Below are 17,896 nucleotides of genomic sequence, written 5' to 3' on the forward strand. Positions count from 1 at the left end.
CGGCGCGAACCCGGGCTGCCCAGGGGGAGGAGGCCGGCGGGGGGCGGGGGAGGACGCCGGGGCTAGCAAGGCGTTCCAGGTCCGCGACCTAGACGTCTGCATCGGTGCCTTGGTCCTTGTTCCCTGACCTTGAGCCAGGGGGGCTGGGAAGGTCGACTGCCCGCCCCGAGTCGCTTCGGGAGGGAGTGTGGCTGGAGTGAGAGAGAGGTGAGAGCTTTTTTTTTTTTTTTTTGCAACGAAACCACTAATTTCTAGGACCACCCCATTCCTCTTTTTTATTTTTTTTTTTTGCACGTTATGTGTGTGCCTGCGCGCGTTTCTTTACTTTCAAACACATTTCCATTTTTAAAGGCCGGAGCTGAAGAGAGGGCTGCCGCACGCGGGGCAAGGGAGTGGCGGGGACCCTGGTGGCAGTGTGGAGCGGTGGGGGCTCCTGCTGGTGCAGACGTGGGCGACTGCGGCTTTAAGGAAAAGGCCGAGGTCTGACGGGGAGTGGGAGTTAGGGACAGGGGAGGGGTGGGAAGAGTAGGGGTGCGGGGAGGAGCCCTGATGTAAGAATGTTAATGAGAGGCTCCCCAGCCCAGCCCCCACCACTCCCCACTCCCACCCTCCCCACCGGTTGGAAATACAAGCCCAGCCTCGGCGCGCCTTGTGTGGTAACACGCTCCGCCGCTGCCACGCTATTTAAACTCGGGTTATGGATCCAGGAACCGGCGCGAATCAATGAGATCAAACGCGAGGGAGATGCACCGTCAATTACAAGCACCTGGACAAGTCTAACTTTTTCTTCTTTTACAAATACGCTTTCAAAAGAAACCTTAGCAACGCCCAAATAAGAAGCCACCTCTAAGCAAAATAGTATATATAAAGGGAGGGCGAATATATATATATATATTTATAAAAAGTATATTTATAATATAGCTGTATAGGTTTACACCCGGTGAACTTTTTCTTTTCCTTTCTTCTTTTTTCTTTTTTTTAAACGAGTGGCATTGCAAAGGAGGACTCTTCCTCTCTATCTTTTGGCGAGTTAGTGAAGGGGGTATTCTATTTTCTTAGAGCGCCCAAGGGGGCGCAGGGACCTCGGAGAGTAGAGTGGGGAGGAAAGAGGAAGGGTGGGTGGGGGGCAGAGAGCGAGTCCGCAGCGAGGGCAGGCGCTTTCCTGCGGCACGATGCCTTCCCTGCTGGTGCTCACTTTCTCCGCGTGCGTACTGCTCGACTGGGCGTTGCTGGTCGGCTGCACGGGTGGCGGTGTTGGCGGGGGCCCGGGCGGCGGGCGCCGGGAGAGAGAGGCGCTGCCGCCGCAGAAGATCGAGGTGCTGGTGCTGTTGCCCCAGGACGACTCGTACCTGTTTTCCCTGGCCCGGGTGCGGCCGGCCATCGAATATGCACTGCGCAGCGTGGAGGGAAACGGGACCGGGCGGCGGCTTCTGCCACCAGGCACTCGCTTCCAGGTGGCCTACGAAGACTCGGACTGCGGCAACCGCGCACTCTTCAGCCTGGTGGACCGCGTGGCGGCGGCGCGGGGCGCCAAGCCCGACCTCATCCTGGGGCCGGTGTGCGAGTATGCGGCTGCACCGGTAGCCCGGCTTGCGTCCCACTGGGATCTGCCCATGCTGTCAGCCGGGGCACTCGCAGCCGGCTTCCAGCATAAGGACACCGAGTACTCGCACCTCACGCGCGTGGCGCCAGCGTACGCAAAGATGGGAGAGATGATGCTTGCCCTGTTCCGTCACCACCAGTGGAGCCGCGCCGTGCTGGTTTACAGCGACGACAAGCTGGAGCGGAACTGCTTCTTCACCCTCGAGGGGGTCCATGAGGTCTTCCAGGAGGAGGGCTTGCACACGTCCGTCTACAATTTCGATGAGACCAAAGGCTTGGATCTGGACGACATCGTGCGTTACATCCAGGCCAATGAGCGAGGTGAGCAGAAGTGCGCCCCGGGGCCCCCCAGCCCTAACTCAACCACTCTGCTCGGCTCTCCCTACATGCCCCTCCGCGCCTCTGGGACCCCACTACCCTCTACGGCACTGAACACCTGGAGAGGGCGCGTGCACGGAGACTCTCCCTAGTGTGAGCTGTCTGGCTGCAGCGACCTTTGACTATCGCTCAAGGCTGTGGTGGGGTGTACGTAGAGGGTCCTGGGGACATCAAGGAGCCTGGGGGAGGGGGTGTGTGAGCCTGCAGCTCACTAGTGTCTTGGTACGACAGGTGCTGTCAAACCTCTCTGGTTGTTTCTTTTGCGCCGGGCTTGCGGTTTAGGGGCCGGCTCACTACAGGTGCCTTGCTCCAACCAGGGTCTGAAAGCGTGACGAAGCAGAAAAACTTGTTACCCGCTCCTTTTCCGAGGTGCGTCCCCTCCTAGTGAGGAAGTGTAAGCCGATGCTCTACAACCGGCGCGCGGCCAAACGGTCAGCTCCTATCTCCGGGTTTCCCTGGCTGCTGCTTCCACAGATCCCCAGCTTTCTTTTAAAGAGTCATTGCATCTCCTTTCTCATTCCTTCCATGCCCCCCCATCCCCGCGCTAGCCTTTTATGAACGGGCTTCTGTGGTTTCCACCAAAAATACCTCGCAGTGTCTGGACTCAGGCGACCCTCACTTTCCTCCGGGAGGCAGCTAGGCTTGGAGAGCGCGCGCGCTGGAGAAGTGGGGCTGAACCTCTTTTCCACGTGACTCCCCAAGTTTTCTCCGCAGGTATGTGGGGGTTTGAATAAACACCAAACTGGCCAGAGTTCAAGGCTGAGGAGAGTGGCCATGGGTAAAGGGAATGGGAGGAAAAGCAGTGGTCACGGATACATAATCAGGGAAGCGCCAGTGCGGCTCATTTTACTGCGGAGTAGATCAGCGAGAATGCGGTCGTATTCCAACATAGCACAGTCCCCTCCTTACTAATATCAGGTTTGGAGTGCACAGCGCTCGGGGAATCTGGCCTGTGCAGTTGCTTTGCGCTCAAGCTCCTGAATTGCCGGTGATGCAGACCGGCTAAAGCGCTCCAAGACCCCACGCGGGGAGACGCAGGATGAGAGAGGCCGAGCCAGGTGTGGGGCTAGCCCACGACTTGGCACGGCTGGGCACCTGGGCGCTGGCCTTGGGAGACAGTGAAACCGGAGGATGGGGGCCCAGGAACAGGTGAGAGTGGGCAAAGGCGCCGTGGGGGATGGTGCTGCGGCCACCACCCCCCTCTTCCCGATCTGGCTACCTCAAACTTGGAGTGAAAGCACTCTTTAGAGCGAAGAGATGGGGAGTGTCGACAGTGGGGTTGCATGGCCAAGTTTTGAGCTTTCGAACTCCAGGCTGTCTGCGCCGAATTCCTGCCGGCCAAGCAGGCAGGGCGGCCCCCTTCTCCGATTATGAAAAAGGGCACTTGGCACCCAAAGGCTGAGGATTTGTCACGCTGGGCGGAGAAACCCACATCCACTTCTCTCCCATTCCCAGTACCCAGATTACTGCAGACATCGGGCTGCTCTAGTCCTCGGAACCTGATTCCTCAGCACTCTGCCCTCGAGGGCCTGAAGCTAGGAGTCGGAGACTTCCCAGCTCTGGCTGGGGCTGGGGCTGGGGGTGTGTCCCCCTATCGGTGAGATCCGCGGCCAAGGCTTTTGTGCTGCCACTGCCCTGAAGGTCCCAGTGCCTGCGGTGACCCCTGCCCATGCAGCCTGGGATTCAAGGTCTAGGTCAGCCCAGATGAGGGCAGATTGAGGCCACGGGGGTGGGGGTGGGGCTTCAGTCCCACAGGCGGAGCCGGGGGTGGTTTCATCAGAGTCCGGTGGTCCCCAGGGGTTTCAGAGAGCTTGGGCTACAGGCTGTTGCTGCTTCTGATTTTTTAATTCTAGAAGCCTCGTGGATGATCCAAGTCTCTTTTTTATTTCTTCCATGTTTGTATTTAGTGGCGAAAGTTTGCTCAGCTGACCTGTATGTTTTGCAGGTAATAAGGTTATGTTCTTACTCTATATTTCCAACAGTGAGTTGGCAGATGTTCAGAAATATAAAACAAAATAGTTTCTCCCCTAAGCCCTCCTCCCTCCCCGGGATTCCCTACTCTCAGGAGAGAAATTGCTTGAAAACAAAGTTCTTTCTGGGGGTCTTTTAGTTTTACTAATCACCATGATTTCACCATATGCAGCTAATAGGAGTTCAGTACAGGGATTTAGTGGAGTTTGAATTTTCGGAGCTCTTGGCTTGGCTCAGGCATAAACTAGTGAGGTGCTTGGACTGCTCTAAACCTACGTAACCTCAGGCTCCTCAGGTGAAGTGGGGGTAGACGGGGCACCCCATCTTGGGGATGCTGGGAGGATTAAATGAGCTAACTGTATGGGAATGCTCTGAAACACTGTTGAGGCCTACCGAGTGCCCAGCAAACCTGGGTTTTATGATAGTTGTTATAATTATTTTGTATGTGATGATAATCACCTTTACCAGAGGTGAGACCATGCCATGGGGAGAGAACCCAGGGATGAGAAGCAAATGCTCTGGATCTGGCGGCTGCACTCAGCTGCTGCTGGGCCTGCCCAAGCCACTTATCTACCTTCTTGGAGGCTGAATTTCCTCCTTGGTGAAACTGAGGGCAGATGAGAATCAGGCCTCTTCAGACAAGTGTTTGCTGGTTCCATTTTCTGATCACTCAAGTGTAAAAGGGAACTGAGTCTATTTTTGTCTCTGAAAATTCTATATTAAACATCATTGAACTAGAGAGTTTTCCTCCCTCTTTTGGAGATAATCATGTTTTTAGCCCCCCCCCCCCGCCACTTTGGACTTAAGTTCATCTTTAAAATCAGATCACAAATGTGTAAATTTTCTAAAGGGTAAACACTGATAATGCCACTAGTTCTAACAATAATATGACTTAAATTTTATTTGGCTGTGTATGTACTATAGAACGAAAGACTGGGGGATGTTCCTCATTCTTCTTAAGGATTTACCCTCAGAGTCAATAATTAAAAATTTTCTTGCTCATGTCTTTAGCCATTAAGATACACACACTTAGCATATATTATTTTTAAAAGTCAGCTACTGCCCTCAATATTCTACATGCAAAGATAAATTTATTTTTAAAAAGATGAGTTTAAAAATAATTTTTTTGAGTTCCCGCCATGGTGCAGTGACTCCAGCAGCTTGGGTTGATGTGGAGGTGCGGGTTTGATCCCTGGTACGGTGCAGTGGGTTAAAGGATTTGATGTTGTCACAGCTGTATTGTAGGTTGCAGCTGTGGCTCAGACTCAATCCCTGGCCCAGGAACTTCCATGTGCCCCTAGTGCGGCCATAAAGAAATAAATATACATACACACACACACACACACACACACACACACACACACACTCGTAGCAATAAAAGCTAGCAGTTATTTTATCTATACATCTCATAAGTTGCAGAACTAGGAATACTGTGCACACATTTTTGTGTGAACTGTAGTTAGCCTCTTGGTTATTAATATGTCAAGAATCTGGGTCCACATAACAACTGTAGAGATAACAGTATTTAATCACTACAAGGGTCATTTATTTTTAGAGTTAGGCTGGGGTAAATGACTGAGTGGTTGATCAGCAGTTTTTCAGAAAAGAACCCATGATAAGTCCAAAATAACTGATACACAGCAGGGAGGAAAAGAAGCATTGTAGGCTGCAGTGTAGAAATTCTGAATGCCTTTGGAGTAGAAGGAGCTTTGTGAACAACAAAAATAAAGGTGCAATCTATTTTGCAAGTGGAATCTGTTGCTATCTAGAGTGGAAACAGGCAGAGAGAAATATATATTTTTAAAAGTAGATTTTATTTTTATGAAAGTTATACAGCTATATAGTTTATCTATCTATCTAGTTTAAAAAGTCAGAAAATAACCCAAATCTTATTAAAAATAAGAGTTTCCAGTCTCTTATTTTCAACTCTGTAGGTATTTGACTTTCTACTTCTAAATAATATTACTTTTTATTTTTTTTTTCAATTTTAGGTCTTATTTCTTGCCATCCTGGGGGAAGATAATGATTGAGTTCTCTTCTACTGCCTCTTAACCACATACTTAAACTTCCTTCCAGTCATCCTTCCAATATGATTGTGTCAAATTTTTTGATTAGTTTAGTGTTCAGTGTCTGTATTATTAGCTACTTTTAAATACTATTTGTAACTGAGCCATGTAGGCTACTACAATGATATTTCTTTATTGTCCTACTTGTTTTGCTTGGGGTTAAAAATAGGTCTGTTTTTGTCTGCTTGCTTTTGTTTTCTATGAACTTATCACTGAATTACCTACCAATTCTCTATTTTAAGCCTCCTGAGTTGCTCCTCTCTGGTGATTTTCTAAACCTGCCGCATATTTGCACATCTGCCACTCGGGGTTCTTTCTTGAACATCCTCCTGCAACTCCATCTCTCTCTCAGGCTAGTTCCTTATGTGTTCCTCTTTCTTGGTTTATGACCTTGTTTTGATGGAGCACATCCTCCAGGAGCTTTCTGGGAAAGGATGGATGAGAGCTAAAGTTTGAGATCTTTTATGATTGAAAATTTCTTCATCCTACCCTTATACATAATTATAGAATTCTAGGTTGGAAATCATTTTTCCTCAAAATTTGAAGGAGTGTCATCTATAGTCCAATATTGCTATTACAAAGCTTGATTTGATTCAGATTCTTGACCTATTGTTTGTTATCTGCTTTTTTTCTTTCTGGAAATTTTTAGTATCTCCCTTTTGCTCCTAATGTCTTAACATTTCATTATGATTTATTTCTGTGCCATTATTTTGCCATGTACTTTAGGGTAATGAAGGGTAAATCTCTTCAGTTCACAAACTCATATCTTTTAGTTCTGGAAAGTTTTCTTAAATTCCATATATCCTCTCATTTTCTCTGTGCTCTCTTTCCAAAATTTGTTTATTTGGATGGTAGACTCCCTGGTTTGAGACTGTCTCTCTCTCTTTTTTTGGCTGCCCCGTGGCATATGGAGTTCCCTGGGCCAGGGATCGGATCTGAGATATAGTTTCGACCTATGCCTACTGCGGTCATGCAGGATCCTTAACCCACTGTGTGGGGGCCGGGGATTGAACCTGCATCCTAGTGCTCCAGAGATGTTGCCAGTTCCATTACACCACAGTGGGAACTCTGAGACTCTGCTCTTCTTATCCCTTTCTCCTATTTACCACCTGTCCTTTTAAAATAATTCCTCTTAGATATTCCTTTGACTACTCCCAAAGTTAAACTATTTTTTTTTTTTTGACCCGGCCTGTGGCATGTGGAGCTTCCTGGGCCAGGGATTGAACCCATACCACAGCAGTGACCCAAGTCAAAGCAATGACAATGCTGGGTCCTTAACCTGCTGAGCCGCCAGGGAACTCCTCAAAGTTACTACTGAGGTTTAGTTTTAAATTTCTCTTGTCATATTTTCAATTTGCAGCACATGGCATATTTTGCTTTATTTCCAAAGAGTAACATCTCTTTCACTTTCTATGTTTATTTATTTATTTATTTTTGTCTTTTTAGGGCCACACCTGTGGCATATGGAGGTTCCCAGGCTAGGGGTCAAATCGGAGCTGTAGTTGCCAGCCTACACCACAGCCATAGCAATGCCAGATCTGAGCCATGTCTGCAACCTATACCACAGCTCACGGCAACGCTGGATCCTTAACCCACTGAGCAAGGCCAGGGATCGAACCTGCATTCTCATGGATCCTAATCAGGTTTGTTAACCACTGAGCCACAAAGGTAACTCCCATAGGTCCTCTTTTAGAAGCTTAACATTTTGACCAAAAAAGGTAATGTTTATATATTTAAATATACATAAAGAAAGCAGAAATTATCTTAATTGACCTCCACTTAAGCAGCTTGCAGGATTAGCTGATGCTCTCCTTTTCCCTATGAACTTTATTGGCTACTGGTGAACACTGGTGCCTAGTATATTTCTGAGTTTGCCAGCACACTACTCACACTGGTCTCCAAATCTGTTTATGCCAGTTGTCCTTATTATCATAAGTATGTAATTTAATTAGTGATTATGTAAACTGATGAAACATGAGTAAGAAGAGAAAGCTATTTTAGTGAAAACTATTTTAAACCTGCTAAGAGATTGCATAAAGGCAAGTTGCTAAAAATACTTGCTGTTGAATTAGGCATGAATGAAAAAGCCATAAGAGATTAGGGAATGCCCTACAAATTTAGAAGGACTCTACATTCTGACTGCTTGGCCAGTGTCTTTAAGTGCTTGCTCCAACTTAAACTGGTCGATAATGTGCATTGTGGGTTTCTTTATGGAAGAAAAACAATCCCTTGCCCATGACTTGCTCATGAGGTTGGAAGTTAGGATTTCCTTTTGAGAGTTGAACCATATTGTCAACACAAAATAAATGAGCTCTAAAATAATTAAAGTCTGCTCAGATAGGCACAGTGGCGTTTTAGATTACTCTTGGCTCAGTCCAAGCAGGTACTGATATTTAAAGAAAGAATGTGTCCAGGAGTTCCCGTCATGGTGCAGTGGAAACGAGTCCAACTAGGAACCATGAGGTTGTGGGTTTGATCCCTGGCCCCGCTTAGTGGTTTGAGGATCCAGTGTTGCCGTGAGCTGTGGTGTAGGTCACAGACTCGGCTTGGATCTGGCATTGCTGTGGCTCTGGCATAGGCTGGCAGCTACAGCTCCAATTAGACCCCTAGTCTGGGAACCTCCATATGCCACAAGTGTGGCCTTAAAAGGACAAGAGACCAAAAAAAAAAAAAAAAGAGTCCATCAGAAGGGGTTGGTTTTAGTGGTGATGGGGAAAGAGAAAAGGAGATGGGCCAGGACAATAAAAATAGAAAAGAAGTGACAGAGAGGCCAGTGTTGAACGCAACCCATCCAGAACTTGGGGAAGCTTGTGCTCCCGTGTGAGGACACAGCCTGTTCAGGCCTGGACCAGGGGCAGCTCTTAGATGGATGCCTAGGTTTATCAAGGCCTGATGCCTTTGGATGTGTGAATCCTCCAGCTGACCTCCCTGATTCTGATTTCATCCTCAGTAACATCCTACCGTTTATAATTTGGCTCCTCAATTAGCACGCCCAGGTATATGTGGACACAAACATGTTTGCGATCATTTTGGTCCTCAGTGAAATTAATCTTCATTTCCGATTATCTACAAATGTCTGAATTAGATCATTGTGACTTTGTCCACAAGCAGTGACCCTGCTCTTTACGTGCCAACAGAGTCGGGTGCTGTGTCTAGGGGTTTAGAGCCAGGCTCTGGATTATGATCGATTGATGGAAAAATGATGAAGGCTGCCGATGGACCGTCAGCCCACACTTCCTGGAGCCTTCCGAGGATGCCCACTTTTGGAATCCATGCTGTTCAAATTTGGCCAGCCTCAGCCCCTTCCTGGCTGTTTTGTGGGACCCTTTGGCTCTTTTATCACTTAAGGGACTAGAATCAGATTGGAGCTGAAACAAGCATGTAGGTCGTGGTGAGTAATGAGGAGTTTCTTTGAAAGCTTCCTTAGTGAGACATCTTGGAATTTGACTATTTATCTCAATTATATATTTCCAGGCAGAACGACCCCCTACTGCCACAGTTATAGATCTTTATGAGTTTTGCATTGTTTTACAAACTTGTTCTGCAGAGCTCTTGGCCAGTGCCCTGAGCCCTTTCTATCGTAAGAAATGTCAGAGTCATGATCTAACGCTCTGAATTAACCTGTGCAGTAAACGAAATGTCAACAAGCGCCTAGCCCGCCATGCAGGTTGCCAAGGCGGCTTTGGCACAGCCTGAAGTTTGTTCTACATCTTTCAGCACCCACGCTTTTATAAAGAACATACACATCATGCAGGGCTGGCACGCATGATGATAATGTGGTTATGGCACCCAGGCCTGTCCGGGCCTCTCCTTTCCTCTGTGTGGGCAGAAAGACACAACAGACCCTGCCATGGGGGCCAGGGTCTGTCAACAGTGATCAAAATAACTGGATAATGGCCAGTTCCCCACTTTCCTCTAGTCTCTTGTAGGTCTTACAGGACAGGCAGCAATATTCTTGAAGCTGCTTAGAGCCACTGTGACAGTGTGAATGTCAACTGAGAGCGTGTGCGGAGGGGCCTGAAATCTTGGTAACTGTTTCCTATGTGTCTTGAGAGGGCTTGGCAAGAAGGGTTCTACATTCATACAGTGGGAAACCTGTACCACTTGCCGCATCCTCTGATTTGCGAAATGAATGTTCTCCCTAAAGCCATTTGGATTGCTTTTTCAGGAAAATGTGTTTACTATGCTAGTATGAGAAGCAGTTGAGGAGTTCCCGTTGTGGCACAGCAGAAAGGAATCTGACTAGGAACCATGAGGTTGTGGGTTTGATCCCTGGCCTCGCTCAGTGGGTTAAGGATCTGGTGTTGCCGTGAGCCATGGTGTAGGTGACAGATGTGGCTCGGATCTGGTGTTGCTGTGGCTGTGGTGTAGACCAGCAGCTGTAGCTCTGATTAGACCCCTAGTCTAGGAACCTCCATATGCCGAAGGTGCGACCCTTAAAAAAAAAAAAAAAAAAGAGAAGTAGTTGACATGCCTCACTATCTTACGTTGGGCAACAAGTTTGGAAATTTATTTAAAGTATTTAACAAATTTATTTCAAAACTATTTTTGAAATAATTTTGTACTTTTGGGAAAGGTATAAAGTATACTCTTGGAATGTATAAAGCACCTCTGTATAGCCTTTGCCTAGATTTTCACCAGTGGTTAACATTCGACCACATAGGCTTTGTCATTCTAAATCTTTCCTTTATCCCTCCCCCCACCAAATATAGACACATGCGCATATAAACACACAAATGCCACTCTCTTTTAGTGAACTATTTGAGAATAAGTGCAGCCATCAGGCTCTCTTGCCCCTAAAAACTGGTGTGCTTCCTAGGAACAAGAATATTCACTCATAACCACAGTAGTATTATGAAAAGCAAGAACTTTTAACACAAACGCAATGCTATTATCCAATTTACAGACCTTATTCAAATTTCTCCAGTTGCTCAGTAATGCCTTTTTTTTCTTTTTCTTTTTTTTTTTTTTTTTGTCTTTTGTCTTTTCTAGGGCCGCACCCACGGCATATGAAGGTTCCCAGGCTAGGGGTCTAAATCGGAGCTACAGCTGCCAGCCTACACCACAGCTCACGGCAATGCCGGATCCTAAACCCACTGAGCAAGGCCAGGGATCCACCCGACCCGCGTCCTCATGGTTCCTAGTCGGATTCGTTAACCACTGAGCCATGATGGGAACTCCTCAGTGATGCCTTTTATAGAAAAACTTTTATTATTCTTTTTTAAAAGGTCCAGGATCCAGTCTGGGATCACTCATTTGCATCCAGCTTTCTGTTTCCATTAGTCTAGAACATATCCTCAGGCTGCCTTCGTTTTTCATGCAAGTGACCATTTTAAAGGGCGCAAGCCCACTGTTCTATACACCGTCCCCCAAGCTGGCTTATGTGGTGGCTGCTTCCTTCTGGTTAGATTCAGGTCACCCACTTCGAGGTTTGGGGCTCTTTCTGGGTGTGTTACACCGGGGTGAGCCTGTTCTCGAGGTGGGTGATGTTGGCGTCCACTGCTTGGTTACGGGGAGATCACTAGCTTTCTCCACTGCAAAGTCACTGTTCTTCCCTGTGTGGTTCGTAAGTAATTTATGCGGGGATTCTCGGGGACTTCAGAGGTGCCCTGCTCCTTGCCCGCCGCCCCGTCTGGATTCAGCAGCGCTGTCCCCATGCACAGGGGCATCTCACGGTGCTGTTTGTTCCTCCCCGCAGTGGTGATCATGTGTGCGAGCAGCGACACCATCCGCAGCATCATGCTGGCGGCCCACAGGCACGGGATGACCAGCGGAGACTACGCCTTCTTCAACATTGAGCTCTTCAACAGCTCTTCTTACGGTAACTGCCTCGTTTCCCCCTCCCGCTGCCAGGGTGTCCAAAGGGGGCCGATGAGCTGGGTCCTCTCAAAGATGTGATTTCCATAGAGAGGATTTTAGAGATTTGTGATTCTGAACACTCTTCACTTCTCAGAAATTCTCAAGCTTTTCTTCTCTGAGAACTCAGAACAAAAGATACCGCCCCCCTGTGGTGCCAAGGGACTTGTTTGGGAGAGCGTGGCTCACTCCAGCCCTCCAAATTGCCATAAATCCTGGTCCTGAAGACCGCCCCCCAGTGTGTTTCCAACTGCAGGTTGCCCCCATGATGGACTGTTGGAATAATATTAGTGAGATATGGGCAGAAATTTTAGTAGCATGGAATAGACTTGAACCTGTCAGTGCAATAGAATAGAACATGTCAAGGTATGTTACACATAGCGGAAGTATGGTTTCAGAAAACTTTTTAGTAATATGATTGTATGTTTGCGTGTATATGTTTATGCATGTTATACTTACTTTTTTTTTTGGTCTTTTTTGTCCTTTTTAGGGCCGCACCTGAGGCATATGGAAGTTCCCAAACTAGGGGTCTAATCAGCTGTTGCTGCCGGCCTACACCACAGCCACAGCCACCCTGGATCTGAGCCGCATATGCAACCTACACTACAGCTCATGGCAATGCCGGATCCTTAACCCATTAAGCAAGGCCAGGGATCAAACCTGCAACCTCATGGTTCCTAGTTGGCTTCATTTCTGCTGCGCCACAATGGGAACTCCCTACACTTATGTTTGTGATAGGCCACAATGAAATAAATAAAATAACCATTACGGTAAATTGAGGTAAAAATGTGGGGAAGTTGCTGCTTCCAGCCCCTCCCCCTTCCAGGTTACTGCCTCTTAAGTTTCTCTTATAAAATGTTCAGGAGCCACCAACAGGTATGATTGAAAGCATTTAATTCCTTAAATGCTTATCTGGGGAAGTTCCCAGGGTTCCTGTGATGGAGGGTGTTAAGGAGGTCATCAAGATCACAGGTACAGAACATTTTCCTCCAAATGTGGTTAGGGCTCTCTCTGAAGTCATCAGTCAGGGCTATGGAACAGTTCTTCCGACCCTGCACATTGGCAGTTACGGGGCAGGGTTATTCTTAGCTCCACTCCTCAGTTATTGCAGGTGAGATATGGTTAGATGGGACTGACCCAAACCTTAAAGCATATGCTTCAATTTCCTGCTCTGATAGCCTGCCTTACTTAAGCAATTGATCATTGTGGATAAACGCAATAAAACATACATACTTCTCTTGGGGATAAAGAAATGTTGTTGAAGCAAAAGGAACCTCCACTTCCTGTAGTGGATGCAGTTGGAGATTTGAAGCTTGCAGGATAAATGCCCAATTTTTCCCTCCTTGCTGCCATCATTGTCTTTTCCCTTCTTTTTACACAAGCAGAGTGGCAATTTTGCTTCTTGATGCAAGGTCAGGGTAAAATTACATTATTGGTTACAGTATTGAAATCATTGAGATAATGGTAGAAACTGGTGAAAAATGAAAAACATTTATTTTGAGTTTTGCGAGTTGGCTACAGCAATGCATGTGTGTGCATGTTATAAATGGGCGAGTATAATTCAAATATTAGGTACTGGAATTCCTTTCATTCACAGATAAAGCTTGTATTACTTTTCCCTGCTTATAATTCATGAGTATTACAGAAAATTTGAGAAACATAGAAAATCACGGCGAAGAAAACATTACTGTAATTTCTGCCATCTAGATAAAAGTACGTTGATAATATTCAGATGTATAGCTTGTCTATTTTGTTTAAAATATATTTATGAAAAATATTTTTCTTCTAATATGGCTATATAGTATTTTACAATGCTTATATGTCATCTTTAATTTTTTATTTTTCACTACTTATGTTGTTTCCAGATTTTTGCTGTAAGAGCAATGCTGTATGCATGCATGCACACATACACACACAGTCACATATATATGTGTGTGTAATCTCTAAGACACACTTCTAGAAGTATAATTTCTGCGTCAAATGTTATATGCATTTAAGTTTTGATAGATATTGCCAAGTTGTTTTCTAAAGAGGTTAACTAATTTACACTTTTACAACAGTTTATGACATTGTTTTCCTGTGTTTCTGTCAATCCTGTGTCATATAACTTTTAAAATATTTGATCTTTTTGAGTTTATTTTTTTGTCTGTAAGCAGTGTTTTGCAGTTTTCTTTATGGAATTCTTCACCGTTCCTTTTTTTTTTTTTTTTTTGGCTCTGCATGCAGCACGCAGAAGTTCCTGGGCTAGGGAATGAACCCAAGCCACAGCAGTGACAAAGTGCCAAATCCTTAATCCTTAACCAGGGAACTCCACACTGTTCTTATTGAGTTCATTCTTAGATATGTTATGTTTTCTGGTCGCTGTTATGATCATTATCTTTTCCTATTACATTTTGTAGTTGTAGTTGTTATTCAGAAACAAGAATTCCACATATTAAGTCTTCTGTCCCAATAGTTTTTCTTTTTTTAATTTTTTCTTTTACTTTATAATGATTTTTTTCAATAATTTTAATTTAGAGAATAGTAATTAATTTAATTACTATTCTCAAATAGTAATACATATTGTTCCTCAATTTTGATAGTTAAACATTATATTTTTCTTTTCTTATTGCATTGGTAATAGCCTCCAGAATAGTATAACAGTGGTGATACTTTAATTTCTAATACATTCAGAAGTAGATGTTAAAATACTCTTTTGTTTATTAATTGTGGTTTCAAAAATTGGAAGTGAGTGATGAATGCTATCAAACAGTTTTCCTATACTTTTAATGTATTTCCTAGTATTGAGCCATTATAGTATTCTTGGAATTAAGCATAGTTTATCATGATGATTTTTTTAGATGTATTACTGATTTTAAGTTTTTGGTATTTTATTTAGGATTTTTGAATCTATGTTCAGGAGTAAGTTTGGACAGTTTCATTTAGGTGGTATTGCCAGATTTTAATATTAGATAATATTAGCTTTATACAGTTAATTGGGACATTTTCCATTGCTTTTATGCTCGAGAGCAGTTTATATAACAAAACAATATTCCTTGAGTGGTAGAAACAATTCAACTCTGTATCTGGACTGAACGTCTTTTTAAAGGTAATTTTGGAAAATTAAAAAAATTTTATTTTGAAATAATTTTAGACTTACAGAGAACTTACAAAAGTAACAGAAAGAGTTCATGTATACCTTTTGCTCAGATTCCTCTAATGTTAACAATTTAAATAACCATAGTACAATTATTAGTACAATTATCAAAATAAGAAAATTAACGCAGATATAATACTACTACCTAAACTACAGGCTTTATTTGAAATTTACCACCATTCCTCCTGATGTTCTTTTCTGTTGAAGGAGTCAGTCCATTTAGGTGTATGTCTTCTTAATCTTCTCCAATCTAAGATAGTTCTTCAATCTTTTCTTAGTTATGACCTGACACTTTGGATGAATCTGTTACATTATAGAACACTTTGCAGTTTGGGTTTATCTGGTATTTTCTCATGAGAAGCTCTCAGTTTATATGTTTCTAGCAAGAATGCTACAGAAGCAGGGCTCTGTCCTTCTCATTGCATAGTATCAGTCATATATATATATATATCATTGTTGGTGATTTGGGGACTTTTTAAAACTTATTTTTCTATTGGTTCAGTTTTTCTGCTTCTTGAAAACTTAATTGCATGGAGTTGTGCAGTGTGCTCTGGTGCTGCAAAGCATCCTTGGTGTTTCTGATTATATCCCCTTTCTTTCCCCTTTTACACCCTGGTTGCTTAGATTTTGATTTTGGCCATCAGTCTGCCTGAGAGGCGGTACCATGTACTAGCTCTTGGCAGGTTGACATAACCCTGCCCTCCCCTGCAAGCCTTAGTTTCTTCTAATGATAATAATAGTACTTATCTCATGGCATCAGGCTGAGTAATAAATGATGTGGTATATGTGAGATACATAGAAAACTTCTTGGAATAGGATGAGTGTTCAATAAATCTTAGCTATATTTACTATTACTTTTAGTTTACTTTGGTCATTACAGATGGTACTTTGAAAATCAGTTCCGTTTGTACATTTTTTCTGTGGGATAGTATTGTAGAGTGACTGAGGCCACACATTGTTTTGTTACCAAATTAACCAGCTTTTATCCAGTGTATCCTAAGAACCTGAGTGCATTAGGAATTACATCTGCATGCAAACAACCAAAACCCCCAACTATAGTAATTTAAATAAATAGGTTTATTCTCTCATCTGTAAGAAGTCCAGAGGTGGGTATTCCAGGGCAGGAATGATGGATCCATAACGTCATCAGGGAACAAAGCCTTTTCTCATTTTTTGTTCCCTCAATCCTAGTAAATAGCATCTATCCTCAGGGTTATGAGATAGTGGCTAGAATTCCAGGGGTTCTGTCTTGATTCTGGGCCAGATGGAGGGGGCGGAAGATGAGAGGCAAAAGTATATCCTTTCCGTTGACTTCTGTTTGAAGGGCTTACTGGAAGCCCTACTCATTGACTTTTTTTTTTTTTTTCTTTTTCTTTTTAGGGCTGCACCTGCGGCATATGGAAGTTCCCATGCTAGGGGTTGAATTGGAGCTGTAGCTGCCAGCCTACACCACAGCCACAGCCACACCAGATCTGAGCCGCATCTGCAGCCTACACTATAGCTTAAAGCAACGCCCGATCCTTAACCTACTAAGTGAGGCCAGGGATCGAACCTGCATCCACATAGATGCCAGTAGGTTTGGTAACCCACTGAGCCACAGTGGGAACTCCTCTCACTCACTGACTTTTGCTTCCATATCATTCTACCCCTATTTGGGAGAGGGCCAGGAAATGTGTGCTTTGGTTGGGCTCACTTCTACCCCGAGTCAATTCAGGAATCTGTCACTCAGGAAGATGGGACAATGGAAGTAGGGAGGTGACTGTCCATGTTTGCCACAGACCCTGAAGCACCTTTCCTTCTCAGAGTAGAAGCAGCAAACAGTCTTACAGCAGGCAGAGTGACCTAGACCGAGGCTCTGGTGTCCATCACTCATAAAGGACCTTCTCTGAGATTTTGTACCCTAAGAATCAAATAATCATGAAATGTTCTTCAGCATTCTTTTCTCCCTGTGCTTCCTCATAGCAAACTCTATAGCAGTTCTAAAAAAAGACTCTATTTTAAATCATAATTGAGATTGGATATTTATTTTATTTTATTTGTTTTTTCTAGAGGTGCATACTTTTTTTACTTAGTGTCTTCTGTCTTCTTTAATACCCAGCAGTAGATTATTAGATCACATAATAGTTCCATTTTTAATTTTTTGAGGAACCTCCATACTTTTTCCCATAGAAGTTGTATCAATTTACATTCTTACCAACAGTGTCTTAGGGTTTCCTTTTCTCCACATCCTCATCAACACTTGTTATTTATTATCTTTTTGATAATAGCCATTCTGACAGGTGTGAGGTGACACTGCACTGTGATTTTAATTTGTATTTCCCTGACAGTGATGCTGCACATCTTTTCATATGCCTGTGGGCCGTCTGTATGGCCATTTCTTTTTTTGAAAAAAGTGTCTATTTGGATCCTCTTCCTATTTTTTAATTGGGTTGTTTGTTTTTTGATGATGAATTTTATGAATTCTTTGTTTGTTTTTAATATGAACCCTGTATCAGATATAAATTTTGCAATTATTTTTTCTCCCTTTCAGGAGGTAGCCTTTTTGCTTTGTTGACAGTTTCCTTTGCTGTACAAAGGCTTTTTAGTGTGATGTAATTCCATGTGCTTATTTTGGCTTTTGTTTCCCCTAACAGAGGAGGCATAGCCAAAAAAACATTGCTAAGACAGGTTTTAAATTGTGTCATATGTTTTCTCCTTAGAGTTTTATAGTTTCAGGTCTTACATTTAAGTCTTTAATCCATTTTGAGTCTATGCTCTGTATATGCTATGAAAAAGTGGTCCAACATGATTCTTTTGCATGTGGCTGTACTGTTTTCCCAGCACCATTTATTGAAGATGCTGTGTTTTCCCCACTGGATATTCCTGCTTTCTTTGTCTTAGGTTAATT

The 17,896-nt window shown here is 44.2% G+C and overlaps 1 protein-coding gene across 3 annotated transcripts in view; it reads left to right on the forward strand.

The window, feature by feature from the left end:
* Window positions 214–17,896, forward strand: part of NPR3 (natriuretic peptide receptor 3) — an 88,274-nt gene continuing 70,591 nt past the window's right edge. For all 3 annotated transcript variants that reach the window (XM_021077059.1, XM_021077060.1, XM_021077061.1), the window contains exons 1-2: window positions 214–1,923; window positions 11,716–11,838. In XM_021077059.1, coding sequence (XP_020932718.1) covers window positions 1,173–1,923; window positions 11,716–11,838 — 874 coding nt within the window. In that variant the 5' untranslated portion in view covers window positions 214–1,172. The remainder of the gene's footprint in view (window positions 1,924–11,715; window positions 11,839–17,896) is intronic.

This window comes from Sus scrofa, chromosome 16 (assembly GCF_000003025.6).
Source record: "Sus scrofa isolate TJ Tabasco breed Duroc chromosome 16, Sscrofa11.1, whole genome shotgun sequence".
NCBI lineage: Eukaryota > Metazoa > Chordata > Mammalia > Artiodactyla > Suidae > Sus > Sus scrofa.